Here is a 16,073-nt window from a genome sequence, read left to right as displayed (position 1 = left end):
ACTGGGACAAAGGAAGCAGTACAGAAAACAGTTAAGAAAAAATACATGTCTAAAAGATGAGGACAAATTAGATTTTCCATATAGATGCATAAATACATGGAATAGCTAAAGTGATATAAACCAAGCTGGAAAAATACATGAATGCAAGTCTATATACCAAGAGCTTTTTCCCCCTTACAAGAGAGGTAGCCAAGTCAAAGGCACACACCCATTCCACTCCTATCCACCCCCCTTTCCTCCCTCTCATCTTAGCTCCTTGTAGATGACGGGTCATCCCTGTATACTGTTCACTGCCCTGGGTCAGAAGCAATGTAGCAAGACACAGTACATCCACAGCAAGGCTGGTTCACTTAACTTGTGATCCCCCTCTCTATCCCCAATCACAGAAAAAGGCAGGGAAAAATCCCTTCAGGCTGCATCAAAATATCATTCATAAGGACCCCCATCCCCTGCCACCTTCCTTGCATAATGGTATCTATACAGAGTCACTCTCCACTCATCCCTATCTTTTTCTTTCTCCCTTGCTCAACAGACATCCACAGCAAAGCCACTTCACATAAACAGCAACCCCACTTTCCATCTCATACAGGAAAAGAGAAGACAGGAAGAAATCCCTTCAGGCTGTGTCAAAATACTATTCACACATAAGCACCCTCTACCCCCATTCCCTGCCCCACCCTTCCTTGCATAATGATGTCATCTATACACACCATTCTCCACTCATCCTTATTTCCTGCCTTCTCCCTTTTCCCAATGCCCCCTTACACCTCAACCATCCATCTCATCCTCTGTCATCTCCTCAGATTCTTTCCCTCCACCTCTGCCTTCCACACCTCTTTTACTAATCATTCTTCACTTGTTCTTTCCATGTGTCCAAACCATCCCAATACTCTTTCATCAGCCCAAATTCAGTAGATCCAGTAAACCCTAACATATTTCTCAGACATTTCATCTCAAACACATTTCCACTTTTCCTTTCTGCCTCTGCCTATATACTACAATTAGGTAAATACAGCTTGGCAGCAGCCCTCTTAAAATCTCAGGAAATGGGTTAGAAAAGATGCCCCAAACAAAGGTTCTGTTAGTAGTCCTCACACCCATCCTCACCTCTTGTCCTCTCACCCGTCCTCACCTCTTCTCGGCCGTCCCACGACCTTACTGACCCCCAAGCGGTCCCATGGGACACGACCCGCGGACCCTCAGTCGCATGACCATTACAAAGCCCTTTTGAAGAAACGCACGTGCAGCTCGTCAGCCTAAGACCAACCCTGTGAGGCCCTCCAAAGATGACTAACCAGTGCCAGGGTCTACCACGGCCACGGGTGAGACAAAGCCTCCTTGAGGAAACACGTGCAATGCCGCGTCGGCTAGCCACGTGGCACGGAAACACTGGACCCATTGAAAAACACAACCTCTGTCTTCGTGAGTCACCGGCGGCTAATGTTTTACCTCCGACTTCGCATTCAGCACACGTGACCTCACGCCAATTAGGAGCGCAGGTCATGACCTGCCCGTGTATATAAAAGATAGACCAACGCCGAAGATTCAGAGCATCATACGTGAGCCTGGCTCGCTGCTCCTTGCTTTCTCACCTCCATCCCCGCAATTAGATCGCCTGGAGACACGACTTGAAACGCAGTCGTCACCTCGCCGTCTCCCCCTCCCCCTTGGCGCCTAACTATCATTGCTAAATAAAACCAACTCTCCATCAGAGTTTGCCTTCAACCAGCCTAACATTTGGCTGCCCAACGTGGGCCAACACCAGCCTAACAGCTTCCTACAGTCTTAAGGTGTTGTCACACTGGGCTATTTTTCATACAACTGTTGGAGCAGGTTTACAGACTGCAGGTTTCGGGGAGGAACCTGATATGCTGGAGGAAAATGATTTCCCTCTAGGATATCGAATGACATTGTATGTAAATCAACGAGAAAACAAAATAGTTTGCCATGGTGATTTTACGTCAGAAAAAGTTTTGGGGGTGGGTGGTACTGCCAATTAATCAGAGACTGAAGGAAATATAACCTAATGCGGTAGCTCCTTTGTGTGGCTGGGAGAGCAACCCCGGTCAGGTGACTCAACTTGTAGTAGCCATAACAATGCAATGTGGAGCAAATCTTCCAGATTCAAGAAGACCCAACCAGCTGCACCTTACCAAATGTGATAGCCTCCCAAGAACAGGATTGTCTGTGTATGCATGATTAACCACGGTCTTGGATCACATGTTGGATTTGTGATCAACAGCCATTACCCTCCCAGATGAGAGCTCAGAGTTTGTGTATGGCCTGACCTGTGGGTAACACTGTAACCTTACAGACACACACACACACTCGATGGCGCAGTTGGTAGAGTTACCGGCTGCCACCACGGCGGTCCGGGTTCGAATCCCGCCCAGGGCTGAAATAATATCAGTATCGCTGCGCTTCGAGTCGTTACTCCAACTCTCGTGGGCGGGGAGTTGTGTGTGCGTGTAAGGTCACAGCATTACCCTTAGAACGGCCATATATGCGCTCTGAGCTCTTTCGGAAGGGAAATAGCTGTCGATCACGAATCGAACACATGATCCAAGATCATAGTGAATCATACATTCTTTTCCCATCAGAACCGTGGTGGCTAGCATTGCAGTGATACTTATCAATCCTGGGCGGGAATTGAACTAGGATTGCTGAATTAACGGCTGAGCGCGGTACAACTAAACCAGCAAATCAATGTATATGCATTTATCAAATTAGTATACAAAAAAAAGGAACAACACTCGTGGAGTTGTGTCTTACTATCCATTTACACTTATTATTGAATTAATGTCTGCTTGGGTCTGTGTAAGTAGGCATATACATTATAAATGACGATATTTTTTTTAAGAAAGTCATATTGTTTTCTTTTGGGCAATATATTATGAAAACATGTATTGTTAGTGTTTTCGGCGTTATTGAAAGAACTAATGTACGTCATACTTTATGAAACTGCGCAGTACCTAAAGTAGTGCAGCTGTACGTGGCAAAATAAAACGCGTGCGTTCCTCACAGTAACGAGAGCTACAGAAGAGTGAAAACATAGTCTCAAATATGAGACAAACGGAGAATCAGAATATTCTAAGGTTTGTGTTATTTCGAAGAAAGGATTCATATAAGACAGACTGATATGAATATTGCATCGGTACTTTAAAACGTGAATAGGCAATAACAGTAGCATATATGATGACCTTAATCTCTACTATTGCGATATTATGTTGTCTTTGTGTGTACATAGTGTCTATTCTTCCTCTGATTGAAAAATGTCATGTGGAGACGGAATCTAACCCTATACGTGCGTTGAACCGAAAGAAAACTGCAGTATGGGATCCAGTATCAAACTTTGGGGGGTGGCCAACCTGAATTTTGTAAATGTAGATGTATTTTTTTTTTTTTTGGGGGGGGGGGGCTAGCCTGATTTTTATAAAGAAATTTTAGCAGATATTTTCAATGAATACTGATCATGTTATCCTCATCTCGACTGGCACTTTAATGCTAAATTTCTACAATTTTGTACGGCAGATCGAGTTAATTAGATGAACGTAATCGCACATTTTTAAATTCAAATACCTATAACTAATCATTATATAAAGTATTTTAATTTAAAGTTCGCGGATATTTATTAGAAAACAAAAAGCTACTAGAGTAAAATGTTGATAGAATGTTTAGATTAACCTGTAGAAAAGAAAAGAAATGTAAATTTCGACAATATCGGAAATTGAGCAAAAAAATTTAAAGCTACCCTAGCAAGTACCTGACCGTTGCATAAAGTAATTATTTGTTGTTATTTTTGTGGTCAGTTTACAGCGCAATCTATTTTGATTTTGATGTAGGGATACATTTTCTGCTCTAATCAACTACTCTTGTCTTAATTAAAATCTTGAATTACTGAGAAAATTTTAGCTCTGAAGGTTAGCATTAAATTGTCATAATCCCTCGCATTGCATATTGTTTACTTTTTTATTTTTAGTATGGACTCTAATATCATTGAAAAGGAGATGTCACATTTGTAATTGGCGGTGATGTAAGGGTTACGGAAGTCAAAGACAGAGGGCAGGTCGGTAAATGTTTACACGACAGCAGGATGGCAGAAGGGTAAGGAAGTGACGTTAAAGTCATTGAATGGTTATGTTTTGGTTGCGAACACTTTACATATGATACGGTGATTATTTGGTTGACCTGGATAATGCAATGGAGTGATTAAAATGTCCGTGTAAAAAAACTAACATTGAAATAGCCTCACGGTCATTGTCCACAGCTTACGTCGTAGCAAGTAGGAAGAGAATACCATAACACAAATATTTACGAAAGGGGTACAGTACTCCAGTGAATAAAACTCTTGACAGGGTCAGAAAACAGACTTCCTGCACAGTCATGGAAATTCGCCAATCGTCAGTAGTCGTTCTTTAAAATATTTTGTATTGGTCGAATGTACAACAATGTACGTCCATTCATCGTTCATGTAGTTTTCGATAACTTTTAAGAATCCAAACTGGTATTAGCTAGATTATACATTTGAAAGGGTTGTAATTTATAGGCGTATAGAAGAATATGGTGCGTCGTATCGACATATGAACCATAGATCAAAGATTAAAAACGTCTGTAATTGTTAAATGGGTTAAGTAATGGGATAAGCAATAGGTTGCAATGCAGTGGGAAATGCAGAGGCCTTCAGAACAACAATTGTGAGATGAATTCCAGCACTGCCCAGAATATACATTAGACCTTGCATTATGTTGCATTTTTTTTTTATTAAAATAAACTTAAATCCCTTGCTCACTATATATTTAGTAAAATGTCTGCTGATAAGAATTAGAATGGAAAGGTAATGTATGCATATGTAACTAAAATATTGGTAAGGTATTTTAATTTTGTGGCAGATTATGTATGGTATAGAACTAAATAAATGGTAAAAAGTAGGTGATATACTGTGGAAACTATAACACCATGATAAAGAAATTGTGCCTGTTAAATTACAGGGGTTTACATAGGTGAACACTGGGCAATTAGAAATATATATTTTTGTCTTGTCTATTCCTCTCAGAAATAGAAATAATTCATCATAAAAAATTATAGTGATAACCTTTAAATAAATAAATGATAACCTCTCCTATTCATCACCACAGTGAACATGTAGACTATAAATTTTATAATGGACTGAAAAGTTTTGGGAAACTTAAATTATATAATGGTCACAATTGATACAGAATTACAATACAAAAAAAGTAAGCATTCAATATACTGTATGCAAGTATTTTACTTTAGATAATTATTCTCTGTTGTAGTTGCTATATCATTAAGAAGTAAGAATGAAGGAGATTGCAAGAGGCCTTAAGCATGATAAGGCCTTGACTAGGCAGTTTCATGCCCAATACCACCTGTCATCCTTATCTATAAAGTTGTCTAACGTTATCATAAAACAACCAACAGTTTCAATGCTCACTACATGGTTACTAAGTCTATTCCATATGTTGGCCATTCTTAGTAAAGCAGTTCTTGCATATTTCCTTAAATCTAAATTTGTCCAATTTAAGTCCATTACTGCAAGTCCTGCCCTGTTTTCTTAATATGATGACCTTGTTTGTGTCACCTTTATTAAAGCCTTTGATACACTTGAACACCTCTATTAGATCACCCCACACACTGCGTCTTTCCAGAGAGTATAATTCAAGATGTCTAAGCCTGTCTGTCCATGTAAGGTAAATTTCTGAGCCCACATATCATTGTGGTCATTCTCCTCTGTATTGATTCTAGTGAATTGATATCCATTTTATAGGGAGGATGGAGACCAAAATGTACCACATATTCAAGGGTGGGTCTAACAAATGCCAGATAGTGTTTGATAATATCTCTGCATTTTTATTTGTAACCATCCTAGCAATGAAACCTAATGCTCTGTTAGCCCTATTCCTGGCACTAATGTACTGTTTCCTGGATTTAAGGTCAGCACTCACTAGAACTCCCAAGTCTTTCATGCATTTAGTTTAAAAAAAAAAAAAAAAGAATATCTAAGCTGTACCTACTTTCTGGGTTGTGTAAACCTATGTTTAACACACTGCACTTTCAGATATTGGAGTTCATTTGCTATTTCACAATTTAAGATTTTCCTGCAGAACTTTGGCATCTACTGACCTAATTAGGCATCCTGTTTTAGTGTCATCCACAAACTTACTAACATCACTATTAATCCCATTGTCTAAGTCGTTTATGGACCCAAAACTGAACCCTGGGGAACTCAACTAGAAACACTCCCTCATTTGGATTTTACACCGTTTATGGTGACCCTGTTTTCTGTCACTGATCCAAGCTCTAATTCATTCAAACACTTTTCCTTCTATGCCATGGTCATTGACTTTGGTAGTCTCAAGTAGGGCACTTTGTCAAATGCTTTGCTAAAGTCAAGGTACATAACATTGTAATTATCATAATTATCTGACACCTTGAAGACAGTGTATAAAGATAGAAAATAGGAGAACCTATGCTGTGAGTCATGAATCACATCATGTCTCACGAAGTGATCTTTGATTGTATTAACTATTAATGATTCAAGCATTTTACCTCTAACTAATGTCAAACTGAATGGCCTGTAGATTTATCTCCCTTTTTGAAAATAGGAACAACCTTTGCCTGCCCCCAAGCAATAGGCACAAAACCAGTGTCTACCAACTTAATATTTCTGTTAACTGGTAATAGATTTCATATTTAGACTCTAAGCACTCAGAAAAGTTTTGTCTGAACCCAGGGATTTTGTAGCTTTTAAGCTGTAAGAGGTGTAGAAGGTAGAGGTGAAGGAAATGAACATGAGAGGCTGACCAAGGATGAGATGGATGGATGGGGTAAAAGGGGCATTGGGAAAGAGGGGAATGTCTGTTGAGGAAGGAAGGGAGAAGACAGAAGATAGGTGTGAGTGGTGAATGGTTGTGTGTGGATAATGCTATGATGCATGGAAGGGAGTTGGGGGGGGTGGATGTGTGAATGATATTTTGATGCAGCCCAAAGGGATTTCTCCCAGTCTTTTCTTTTTCTGCATGAGGGGATGGAGAGGGGGGGTTGCCAATTAAATGAAGAGGCCTTGCTATGGATGTGCTATGTCTTGCTGCATTGCTTCTGACCCATGGCACTAGATGAGATGCAGGGATGACTTGTCATCCAGGAGGAGCCAAGAAAAGAGGGAGGGAGGGGTGGTGAATGTGAGTGGAGTATGTGGGGATGAAATGGATAGGAGGGGGATTTATGATGTTGACTTTGGCTACCTCCCTTGTAAGGGTGAAAAATGCCTTGGTATATGTATATATGGTCTGTCAATCTGTTTTACTACTTCTACCTTACTAATGCTGATGTCAATTAGTCTATTTTCATCCCCACAGAAAATTAGGTTGCAGTCAGGTACCATATCTAACCTCTCCTTTGTAAACACTGTGGGAAATCATTTGTTAAATGCTTTGCTCATTTTTTTCCTCTGAGTTTATCATGACATCTTTGTCATCTTTAAATAGACCTGAAGGAAACCATTTATGAAAAAAAAATGCTTGAAATAGATGTTTAAATTTTGCTCTTTTATGTTAGAGATAGTGGGATCTTCTGTACTGTAGATAATCGCAAGCTTTTATTCAAGAGTAAAAACCACTCGCTGATGGTTTGCTGAAGACTCGGCACAAGGTGGCATGGTTCAAATGTCTAAATACAAAATGTTGATCACCGTAAGAACAACGAATGAGTAGGAAGCAAAAATATACAATCAAAAAACATAGCTATGGAAGAGAACTCAAGAAAAACAGTTTTCCACATATAGTAGTGGACACTTGGAACAAACTGGACAATGAAATAGTATGTGCAAAACCATTCATGAGTTTAAAAGCAAACTAGACACTGCGAGATACAAAAGCGGGACACCACGAGCATAGCTCCCCTTCCTGCAAAATACAACTAGGTACCGGTAGATACAGTATATTATAACTCCCGGTGCAATAATAATAATATACGATTTATTGGGTGTAGCAGCATTACTGCTGAAAATATACAGCCTACAGAATTATAAAATATAGCAGTGTAAAGATATTGTTACAGGCATAAAAAAAAACAGTAAGCTAAGGAATAGCCATGTTGTACAACATTGTTATTTCTTGTTGATTAATTCCATTGATGCAATGTGTGACTGAAAGGCTGTTCCTTAACCAACTGATCCAGCTAACTTAGCTAAGATTTTGGTGTAAAATAAGCATATTGTGTTGTACATTCCAGAACTTGTAACTGAAGCTCGTACAAATAAAATGGGAACTTGTTAAGATCAGGTTTGTCATTTATGTAAAATAATTTCTTGGGAGATAAAAAAAAAAGTAGTATATTTAAATGACAACCAGCTAACTGAAAATGCCACACATCTGTGACATTATATGAAAGTGTTGGATAACAGTCACTCTACTGCAGTAGGTTTTTTCATTACCAAAGAGGCGTCACAGTGATGAATAAAGTAGTCTTTAGGAACCAGAATAAAAGAAACTGTCTCCTTAGGGGGAAGCATTTGATTAGGATTAAATGTCATAGGAAAGCAATGGATGTGAATGATATAACTTAAGACTGCCAAAATAATGCATTTACTTTATTATAGTTTTTATTTATTAATTTATTATTTTATTATTAATATGAATTTTTTTTTTTTTTGCATCCGACCTAGATATGGATCAAAAGGTCTCCTGTCGGTATGCTCCGCCTTTGTAATTGGAAACCTGTCTTCTTGAATATGATAACACCTATTTTTGCGTCATGAGCCGCAAGTGGGGCATACAAGAATACCAGCGTCAGGTTCTGGATTATATTTATTTTGTAGGTGTAGCTGAGTGACCCCGTATTCTATGAACAGGTTTGATCATGTCTGTGACATTATATTTATTCAGGGTGGAAGAGAAGGAGTATATTGTAATGCGCATATTTTTATGCATCATCATACATCAGACAACCTGATGTTTGCACTAATATTTTACTCGTATTGATGATGTTAAGACTAACCAATGTAGGATATAACTCTTTCAGTGCCAAGGAGATCCCATAAAGTGAGGAATGTACTCCAGAAGTCACATAACTGTGACTGATGTCATTGCCTTTGTTATGTGCACTGTTGGGAATCTGAACAGAGTGCCGGAATTAAACTTGCAAGTAGGAAGATGTCATAGACATGAATGATGTGGGTTGGTAACAGATGGAATTAATGGAAAAGTATCATCTGGTATAGAAGGAGATAAGCATCATTTCCACAAGCTGAGAACATGAATACCTTTGCTTCTTTGTGATGGTATTCCTTCTCTGAGAAATGGGATGTCAATCTGCCTGTGTACCAAGGATTTTTTCTCCCTTACAAGGGAGGTAGCCAGAATCAAAAGCCAAGTACCCACTCCCACCCATTCCACTCCCATCCACCACCCTTTCTTCCCTCTCATTTTAATTCCTCATGGATGATGGGTCATCCCTGTATCCCAACACTGCCCTGTGTTCAAAAGAAATGTAGCAAGACACAGCACATCCAGTGCAAGGTTGCTTCACTTAATCAGCAACCCTCCTACCACCTCCATCCCCTCGTCCAGAAAAAGAGAAGACAGGGAGAAATCCCTTGAGGCTGCATCAAAATATCACTCATACATAATCAATTCCTCTCCCCCATCCACCACCCCCTCCCTTCCTTACATAATAGTATCATCTATACACAGCTGTTCTCCACTGACACGTATCTCCCACCTTCCCCCTTCCTTGCTCAACAGACATTCCCCTCTTGCTTACTGCCCCTTTCACCCCATCCATCCATCTCATCCTTCGTTGTCCCCTCAAGTTCACTCCCTCCACCTCTGCCTTCCACACCTCTTTTCTCACTCATTCTTTCCATGTGTCCAAACCATCTTAATACTCTTTCATGAGCCCTTTCTGCCATATCCTTTTCCACCCCAATTCTCCTCCTCACCTCCTCATTACTCACTCTGAAATGGGATGTAATATTTTTTTCTCGTTTCTTACAAGCAGCATTGGTGGAGAAGTTGTGCCTCTGGAATTCTGGTATGATGTCTAAGTTTCGTAGCCATAGATTCTTTAGAAATCGTATTTAGATTCTTTTTTCCCTGGTGTTATGTTTATCTATAAGTATTAGATTTTTAACTGAGTATATTGCATCTTCCTCTCCTATGCTTTCTTTTTCTTTCCTCTCTCTCTCTCTCTCTCTCTCTCTCTCTCTCTCTCTCTCTCTCTCTCTCTCTCTCTCTCTCTCTCTCTCTCTCTCTCTCTCTCTCTCTCTCTCTCTCTCTTCTCCCACACTTTTATGATTGGAGACCTAATCTCCACTCAAAGAACAATACTGATCACTCTTATCAATGACTGTCCCTCCTCTTTCTTATAAGCCTCTTCATTACCACTTTTATGAGTAACTTGGTGGGATATTGTCCACAAAAATGTGGGATATTGTCCACAAAAATGTGGGATATTGTCCACAAAAATAAGAAAACTTATTGCCTTCAAGAGAATAGTAGTACTTTATACCCTTCTTTCTCGCTTATTCTTTCTTCCTGTCTCACTCTTTTCTCTCTTCCTTTCTCATTTTTACTCTCACTCCCTCTCTCATTCTCACTTTGACTCTCCCTTTCACTCCTCCTTGCACTCTCATACTCTCTCTCCCACTCTCTTCTGCTGTTTTATTCCCTCTCATTCATTCCCTTTCATTTGTCCTCTCCATCTGCCTTCTCTTCCTCTTCCTCACTCCCTTCCTCTTCTTCGCTCTCTTCTTCCTCCCTCCCCTCCACCCTTTCTCTTCCTCCCTCCAACCCTTCCTCTTCTTCCCTCCAACCCTTCCTCTTCTCCCCTCCAACCCTTCCTCTCCCTCCCTCCATCCTTTCCTCTCTTCCTCCCATCCTCTTATTCTCTTCTCTCACTCTCTTTTCTCCCTTTTCGATTAAGAAAATGTAGACATAAATGGATATTGTGTATCTTTTGATCTAACTTGTGCCCTATGATTTTAATCATCAGGGCAAGGGCAGGGCAAGGTTAATTGTGGGGACAAATGGGTTAGTTTTATTTCATTTGGTTGAAGCCAAATGACCCCGTCCAGACAGCTGAACATTTCCTTTTCTGCTATATTCTTGTCGTTTCTATTTGTCTTTAAGGAGCAGTGATGGCAGCTGGTGGGGCTGGATTCAGAATGCCAAAGACAAGGTTGGTACCATTGTTTTTTTTTTATTCAAATTTTGGTGTATATTCACTTGTAAGAATGCTTACATGTGCATACAATGTTTATGTATGTGATTCACCATGAACTTGGATCATGTATTGTATTTATGATCGACAGCTTGGAGCTCATATTTGACTTGATCTCTTGGTACTGCTGTGACCTTACACACATACATATACACCCAATGTGTGTTTAATTAAATATATTAACCTAATTGTTGTATATACTTCATATCATGCCTAGCCTGAAATACATGTACAGTTTCAACTTAATCCATATCCTTGATTTCCAATTATTATATTTGGATTTTTGTTTAAAATTATTATTTAGAAGGTGTGAGTGGAGAATAGATGTGTGTAGATGATACTGTGAGGCAAGGAAGAGAGGAGGTGAGGGATAGGGGTGATAGGGAATGGTTATATGTGAATGATATTTTTTTTTTTCTATATGAGGGGACAGAGAGGGAGCTCACCAGTCAAGTGAAGCAGCCTTGCTGTGGGTGTGCTGTGTCTTTCTGCATTGCTTCTAACCCAGGGTGATGGGTGGGTCACAGAGATGACACGTCATTTATGAGGAGCTAAGATGAGGGTGGGGATGAGAGGAGTAGGTACTTGCCTTTTGACTTGGGTACCATCTTGGTTAAGGGGAAAAAGCCCCTTGATATATAGATAGATATTTAGATTTTAACTTGTGTATTGTTCAAGCTTGTCCAGGCTATTCTACATATTTACTCATCTATAAGGAAAACTGTATTCCGTCACATACTTTAGACTTGTGGTCTTTCTTAATTTGTTCCTATGACCTCTTAATCTCATATATCTCTTCTGTCATTACAGTCTATCACCTTTAGTGACCTGAATACTGTAATCATATCACCTCTTTCTCTTCAATCTTTCAAGGTTGGCAGACCCAGTGCTTTTGGTCTTTCCATGTATGGTTTATCTGCCAGGCTGGGGAGCAGCTTAGTTGCTGCCCTTTGTATTCTCTCAATCTTGCTTATATCCTTCACTCTGTGTGAAGACCATGCTACTGACTCATATTCCAGTCTTGAAGAGATCAAGGTTTCATTTCTCTCTCTCTCTCTCTCTCTAACATCATCACTTCATACATATAGTGAAAGGCCACTCTTCTGCAGTAGCCCATATGTCTCCCACAATCTTGCTGATATGTCTGTCAGGTGACAAGTTTGTTTATCAACACTCCCAAAACATTCTCCTCTTTTGCTTTTCTAATGAGTTAATTTCCCAGTATATATATATATATATATATATATATATATATATATATACTTTTTTTTCACCGTGGGATGTATTGCATGGGATAGGAGGAAAGCTGTTAAGAGCAGTCAAGAGTTTTTACAAGAGTAATAGAGCTTGTGTTAGAATAAGAAATGGAGACCACCAGGGATGTGTTATGTTGCCATGGATGTTTAATTTATACGTGGATGGGGTGGTGCGAGAGGTAATTGCAAGGGTAATGGGTCAGGGATTGGAGGTGGTTAAAGAAAATGGAGAAAATTGGGAGATAAGCCAGTTGTTGTTTGCTGATGACATTGCGCTTGTAGCAGGATCAGAAGAGGTATTGAGGAAGTTAGTGGCCGAGTTTGGGAAGGTGTGCAAAAGAAGGAAGTTAAAGATAAATGTGGGTTAAAGGTGATGAGATGTACAAGGGGAGAAAGTGGCAGCAGCCTGGAAGTGAGTATTAAGGAGAGAAACTGGAGGAAGTGGATTGTTTTAGATACTTGGTGCGAATGTGGCAGGAAAGGGAGGAGTGGAGGTAGAATGTAGATTGAGAGAAGTGAGTAAATGCCTTTGTGGATTTCCCATCCTTGGCTCCTTGGAAAAAATGTCTAGATCTTTTTGCAATAGTCTACTGTCCTCGTTTTTCACTCTTTTCATGATTTTTGTGTCATCTGCAAACAAATTGGCATAGCTTGTTCTTTCCATCATTTCATTGAAACAGACAAGAAACATTATTAGTGCGTGCATTGAACCTTGTGGAACTCCGCTCATTACTGTTTTTCATCTTGACAGCTTATCCTATACTAATATCCTCATGTATCTTTCCCTCAAAAAAAAAATTCTTCCATTCAAGTAGTTTGCCCCTAGTCCTTCAATGTGCTCCAGTTCCACATAAGTCTTGTGTTAGTTTTACTTCCCATGTAGATTTTGACAGTATATAACAGGAGCCAATATCCTAGTATGAGAGTTACTTTTGTAGTTCTTCTAATTAATAATCTTGTTTCTGTGGTATGCTGCAATCTATACCCTATGTTAGTTCTTGTAGTAAAATTAATTTACATGGCAAAAGTTGGTACATCTTAAAGAAAATTGTCCTTTACAGGTGGTATCACAATCAGCAGAAGTATATGAATTTGTTAAGAAAGACATAGATGAATTTACGAAGGTAGTCTCAGAGGAGGCATCATCTGTGGTATCTTCCACAGCTACTGTTCTTAAAGAAAAGCTTAAGGTAGGTGTGAATGAATTTACTTTTTAATCCAGAAAGTGTATCAACCCTATGTTTCAGTTTTGTATGCAAAATCTTGTTATTTTGTAGAAGTAAAGTTCAGCGGGATCATTGGTGCAGTCATTGCAAAATAGGATGAATCATATGAGACATACAAAGAAAAGAGAAGAGAAGTAAAGAATAAGATAAGGGAGGCAAAAAAGAGCACAATTTTGAAATGGGGTAAGAGTATGACAGAAAATTTTGAAAGTAATAAAAATATTTTTTTGAAGGAAAATAAGAGAGGAAGTGGGGGTGAATCAAGTAGAGAAGAAAAGGTTAAAGGTGCAGATGAAGAGATAATAATGGAAGAGATAGCAGTAAGAGGAAGATGGGCAGAGTATTTTAGGGAGTTGCTAAATATGAAGGAGGATAGGGAGGGAAGGGTAGTTGCATTGGGAAGCACTAAGAAAATGACAGTGATGGATGAGGAGAATGGAGGAGAAATAAGGAAAGATGAGGTGAAAGCAGTTATTAAAATGATGAGAGCAGGTAAGGCACCAGGGTTGGATGGGTGTCATGCAGTGTCTAAAAAGGGAGGTACATTGATGGTAGACTGGCTGGTGAGGTTGTTTAATGTTTGTCTAAAAGAGGGTAGAGTACCAGAAGACTGGAGGAGTGCCTCTATAGTTCTGCTTTACAAGAGAAAAGGGGACAATTGTAAGTGTAATAGTTTCAGAGGGAGTTTGTTGAGTGTAGTTAGGAAGCCTTTTGGGAATGTTTTGATTTATAGGATTAGGAGAGGAACAGAGGGAGTAATTGATGAGGAACAATGTGGGTTTAGGACAGGTAGGGATTGTGTGGATCAGATTTTTGTGGTGGTAAGGAAGATATGTGAAAAAGTTTTAGTACAAGTTAAGGATGTTTTTTGTGCCTTTATGGATTTGGGAAAGGCTTATGACAGAGTAATCAGGAAGGTACTGTGGGAGGTATTGCAGATATATGGGATAGGAGGAGAGCTGTTAAGAGCAATCCAGAGTTTTTACAAGAGTAGTAAAGCCTGTGTTATAATTAGAAATGGAGAGAGTGAGTGGTTTGAGGTAAGGGTGGGACTTAGTCAGGGATGTGTCATGTCACCTTGGCTGTTAAGTTTTTACATGGATGGGGTGTTGCAAGAGGTAAATGCAAGGGTAATGGGCCAGGAATAGGAGATGGTTAAAGAAAGTGGAGAAAAATGGGAGATACTCCCTCACCCCCTACTCTCATGCATCACAGCATCATCCATACACAACCATTCTCCATTCATCCCTATCTTCTGTCCTTTCCCATCCTTCCTCAACAGACATTCCCCTCTTTACCATTGCCACTTTTACCCCATCCATCCATCTCCTCCTTGGTCGACCCCTCGTGTTCACTCCTTCCACCTCTGCCTTCCACACCTTTTTTGAAATATGATATGGTTTTATGATCAACAGCTGGATGAAGATAACAGTGCTGCTCACACCATGAAGAAGAGTGTAAGTGGGTTCCTCAGTCATGTACAGGAAGTCTTCACACCTCCTCCAGATGATGAAGATCAAGAAGCAATAGTCATCCGTAACCACCAACCTGTGATTCTTGATAGATTACAGGTAAATTATTTACAATTATTTACCAGGTGATTTGATTATCATGACCAACTTGTATTTTGGTTATATCACACAAATGATTAACAGTAGCTATAGCAAACTAACCAGGGTATACCTTTATGGAATCTGATTTTGATTGCCTGAACATCACCCCTCAGGATGGTCTTCTTTAACTTTCATATGGGTGTCAAACACACCCTCCTCTCAGAGTGAATGATATAGTTGACATCAATCCAACCATGTTGCATGGAGTACTGGGTTGTATTGTACCAATAGAAGTGTGAGTGAAGCATTGCTCTCTATAGCACATGCCCCCAATTGATGATGATGAAAGGCCTTTGTGCCTCATCCAACCCAAATTAAAATATATAAAATAAATTTTCAGGCTGCTGTGTATGCAGTTTGTCAAGATCCTGCTACTTTTCTAACGGACCCGGAAGGAGAGGAACAACAATATGAACAATGGCTGCTAACATTTGATTTGGAAACAAGGCAATCGGAACTCTCAGACCTTTTAGTGAACAATCAAGCACTTAGGCAACAATATACTAAACTTGTTCCAGCTCAGGTAATGGAAAATTATTGAAGATGAATAAGCATAAAGTCCATTGGAATGAGTGTGTGAGTGTGTGTGTGTGTGTGTGTATTCTGTGGGCAGGAGCAACAAATCAGGTATATTGTTTAACCATTTTAGTATGATGACGCCTATGTAGGCATCTTGAGGTGCGAGTGGGTACACGAAGATGCCTTCGTCAGTGTCTTGATCATATATATATATATATATA

General features: G+C 39.6%; 1 protein-coding gene across 6 annotated transcripts in view; it reads left to right on the top strand.

Annotated features, from left to right (window-relative positions):
- The first annotated feature begins 3,029 nt into the window (after window positions 1-3,029).
- LOC143020687 (BSD domain-containing protein 1-like) overlaps window positions 3,030-16,073 on the top strand; it is a 30,256-nt gene continuing 17,212 nt past the window's right edge. The window contains exons 1-6 of one of the 6 annotated variants that reach the window (XM_076177312.1): window positions 4,079-4,104; window positions 10,018-10,050; window positions 11,148-11,196; window positions 13,556-13,684; window positions 15,136-15,291; window positions 15,674-15,856. In XM_076177312.1, coding sequence (XP_076033427.1) covers window positions 4,094-4,104; window positions 10,018-10,050; window positions 11,148-11,196; window positions 13,556-13,684; window positions 15,136-15,291; window positions 15,674-15,856 — 561 coding nt within the window. In that variant the 5' untranslated portion in view covers window positions 4,079-4,093. Of the gene's footprint in view, window positions 3,096-4,013; window positions 4,105-4,148; window positions 4,172-4,368; window positions 4,401-4,431; window positions 4,451-10,017; window positions 10,051-11,147; window positions 11,197-13,555; window positions 13,685-15,135; window positions 15,292-15,673; window positions 15,857-16,073 lie in introns of those variants that run through there. The other 5 variants (XM_076177313.1, XM_076177315.1, XM_076177316.1 and 2 more) reach the window with 5 other exon arrangements.

Source organism: Oratosquilla oratoria, chromosome 40, assembly GCF_046742065.1.
Source record: "Oratosquilla oratoria isolate Oo_2021 chromosome 40, ASM4674206v1, whole genome shotgun sequence".
NCBI lineage: Eukaryota > Metazoa > Arthropoda > Malacostraca > Stomatopoda > Squillidae > Oratosquilla > Oratosquilla oratoria.
The sequence above is the reverse complement of the archived record's forward strand: the minus strand, read 5'-3'. Positions and strand labels throughout refer to the sequence as shown.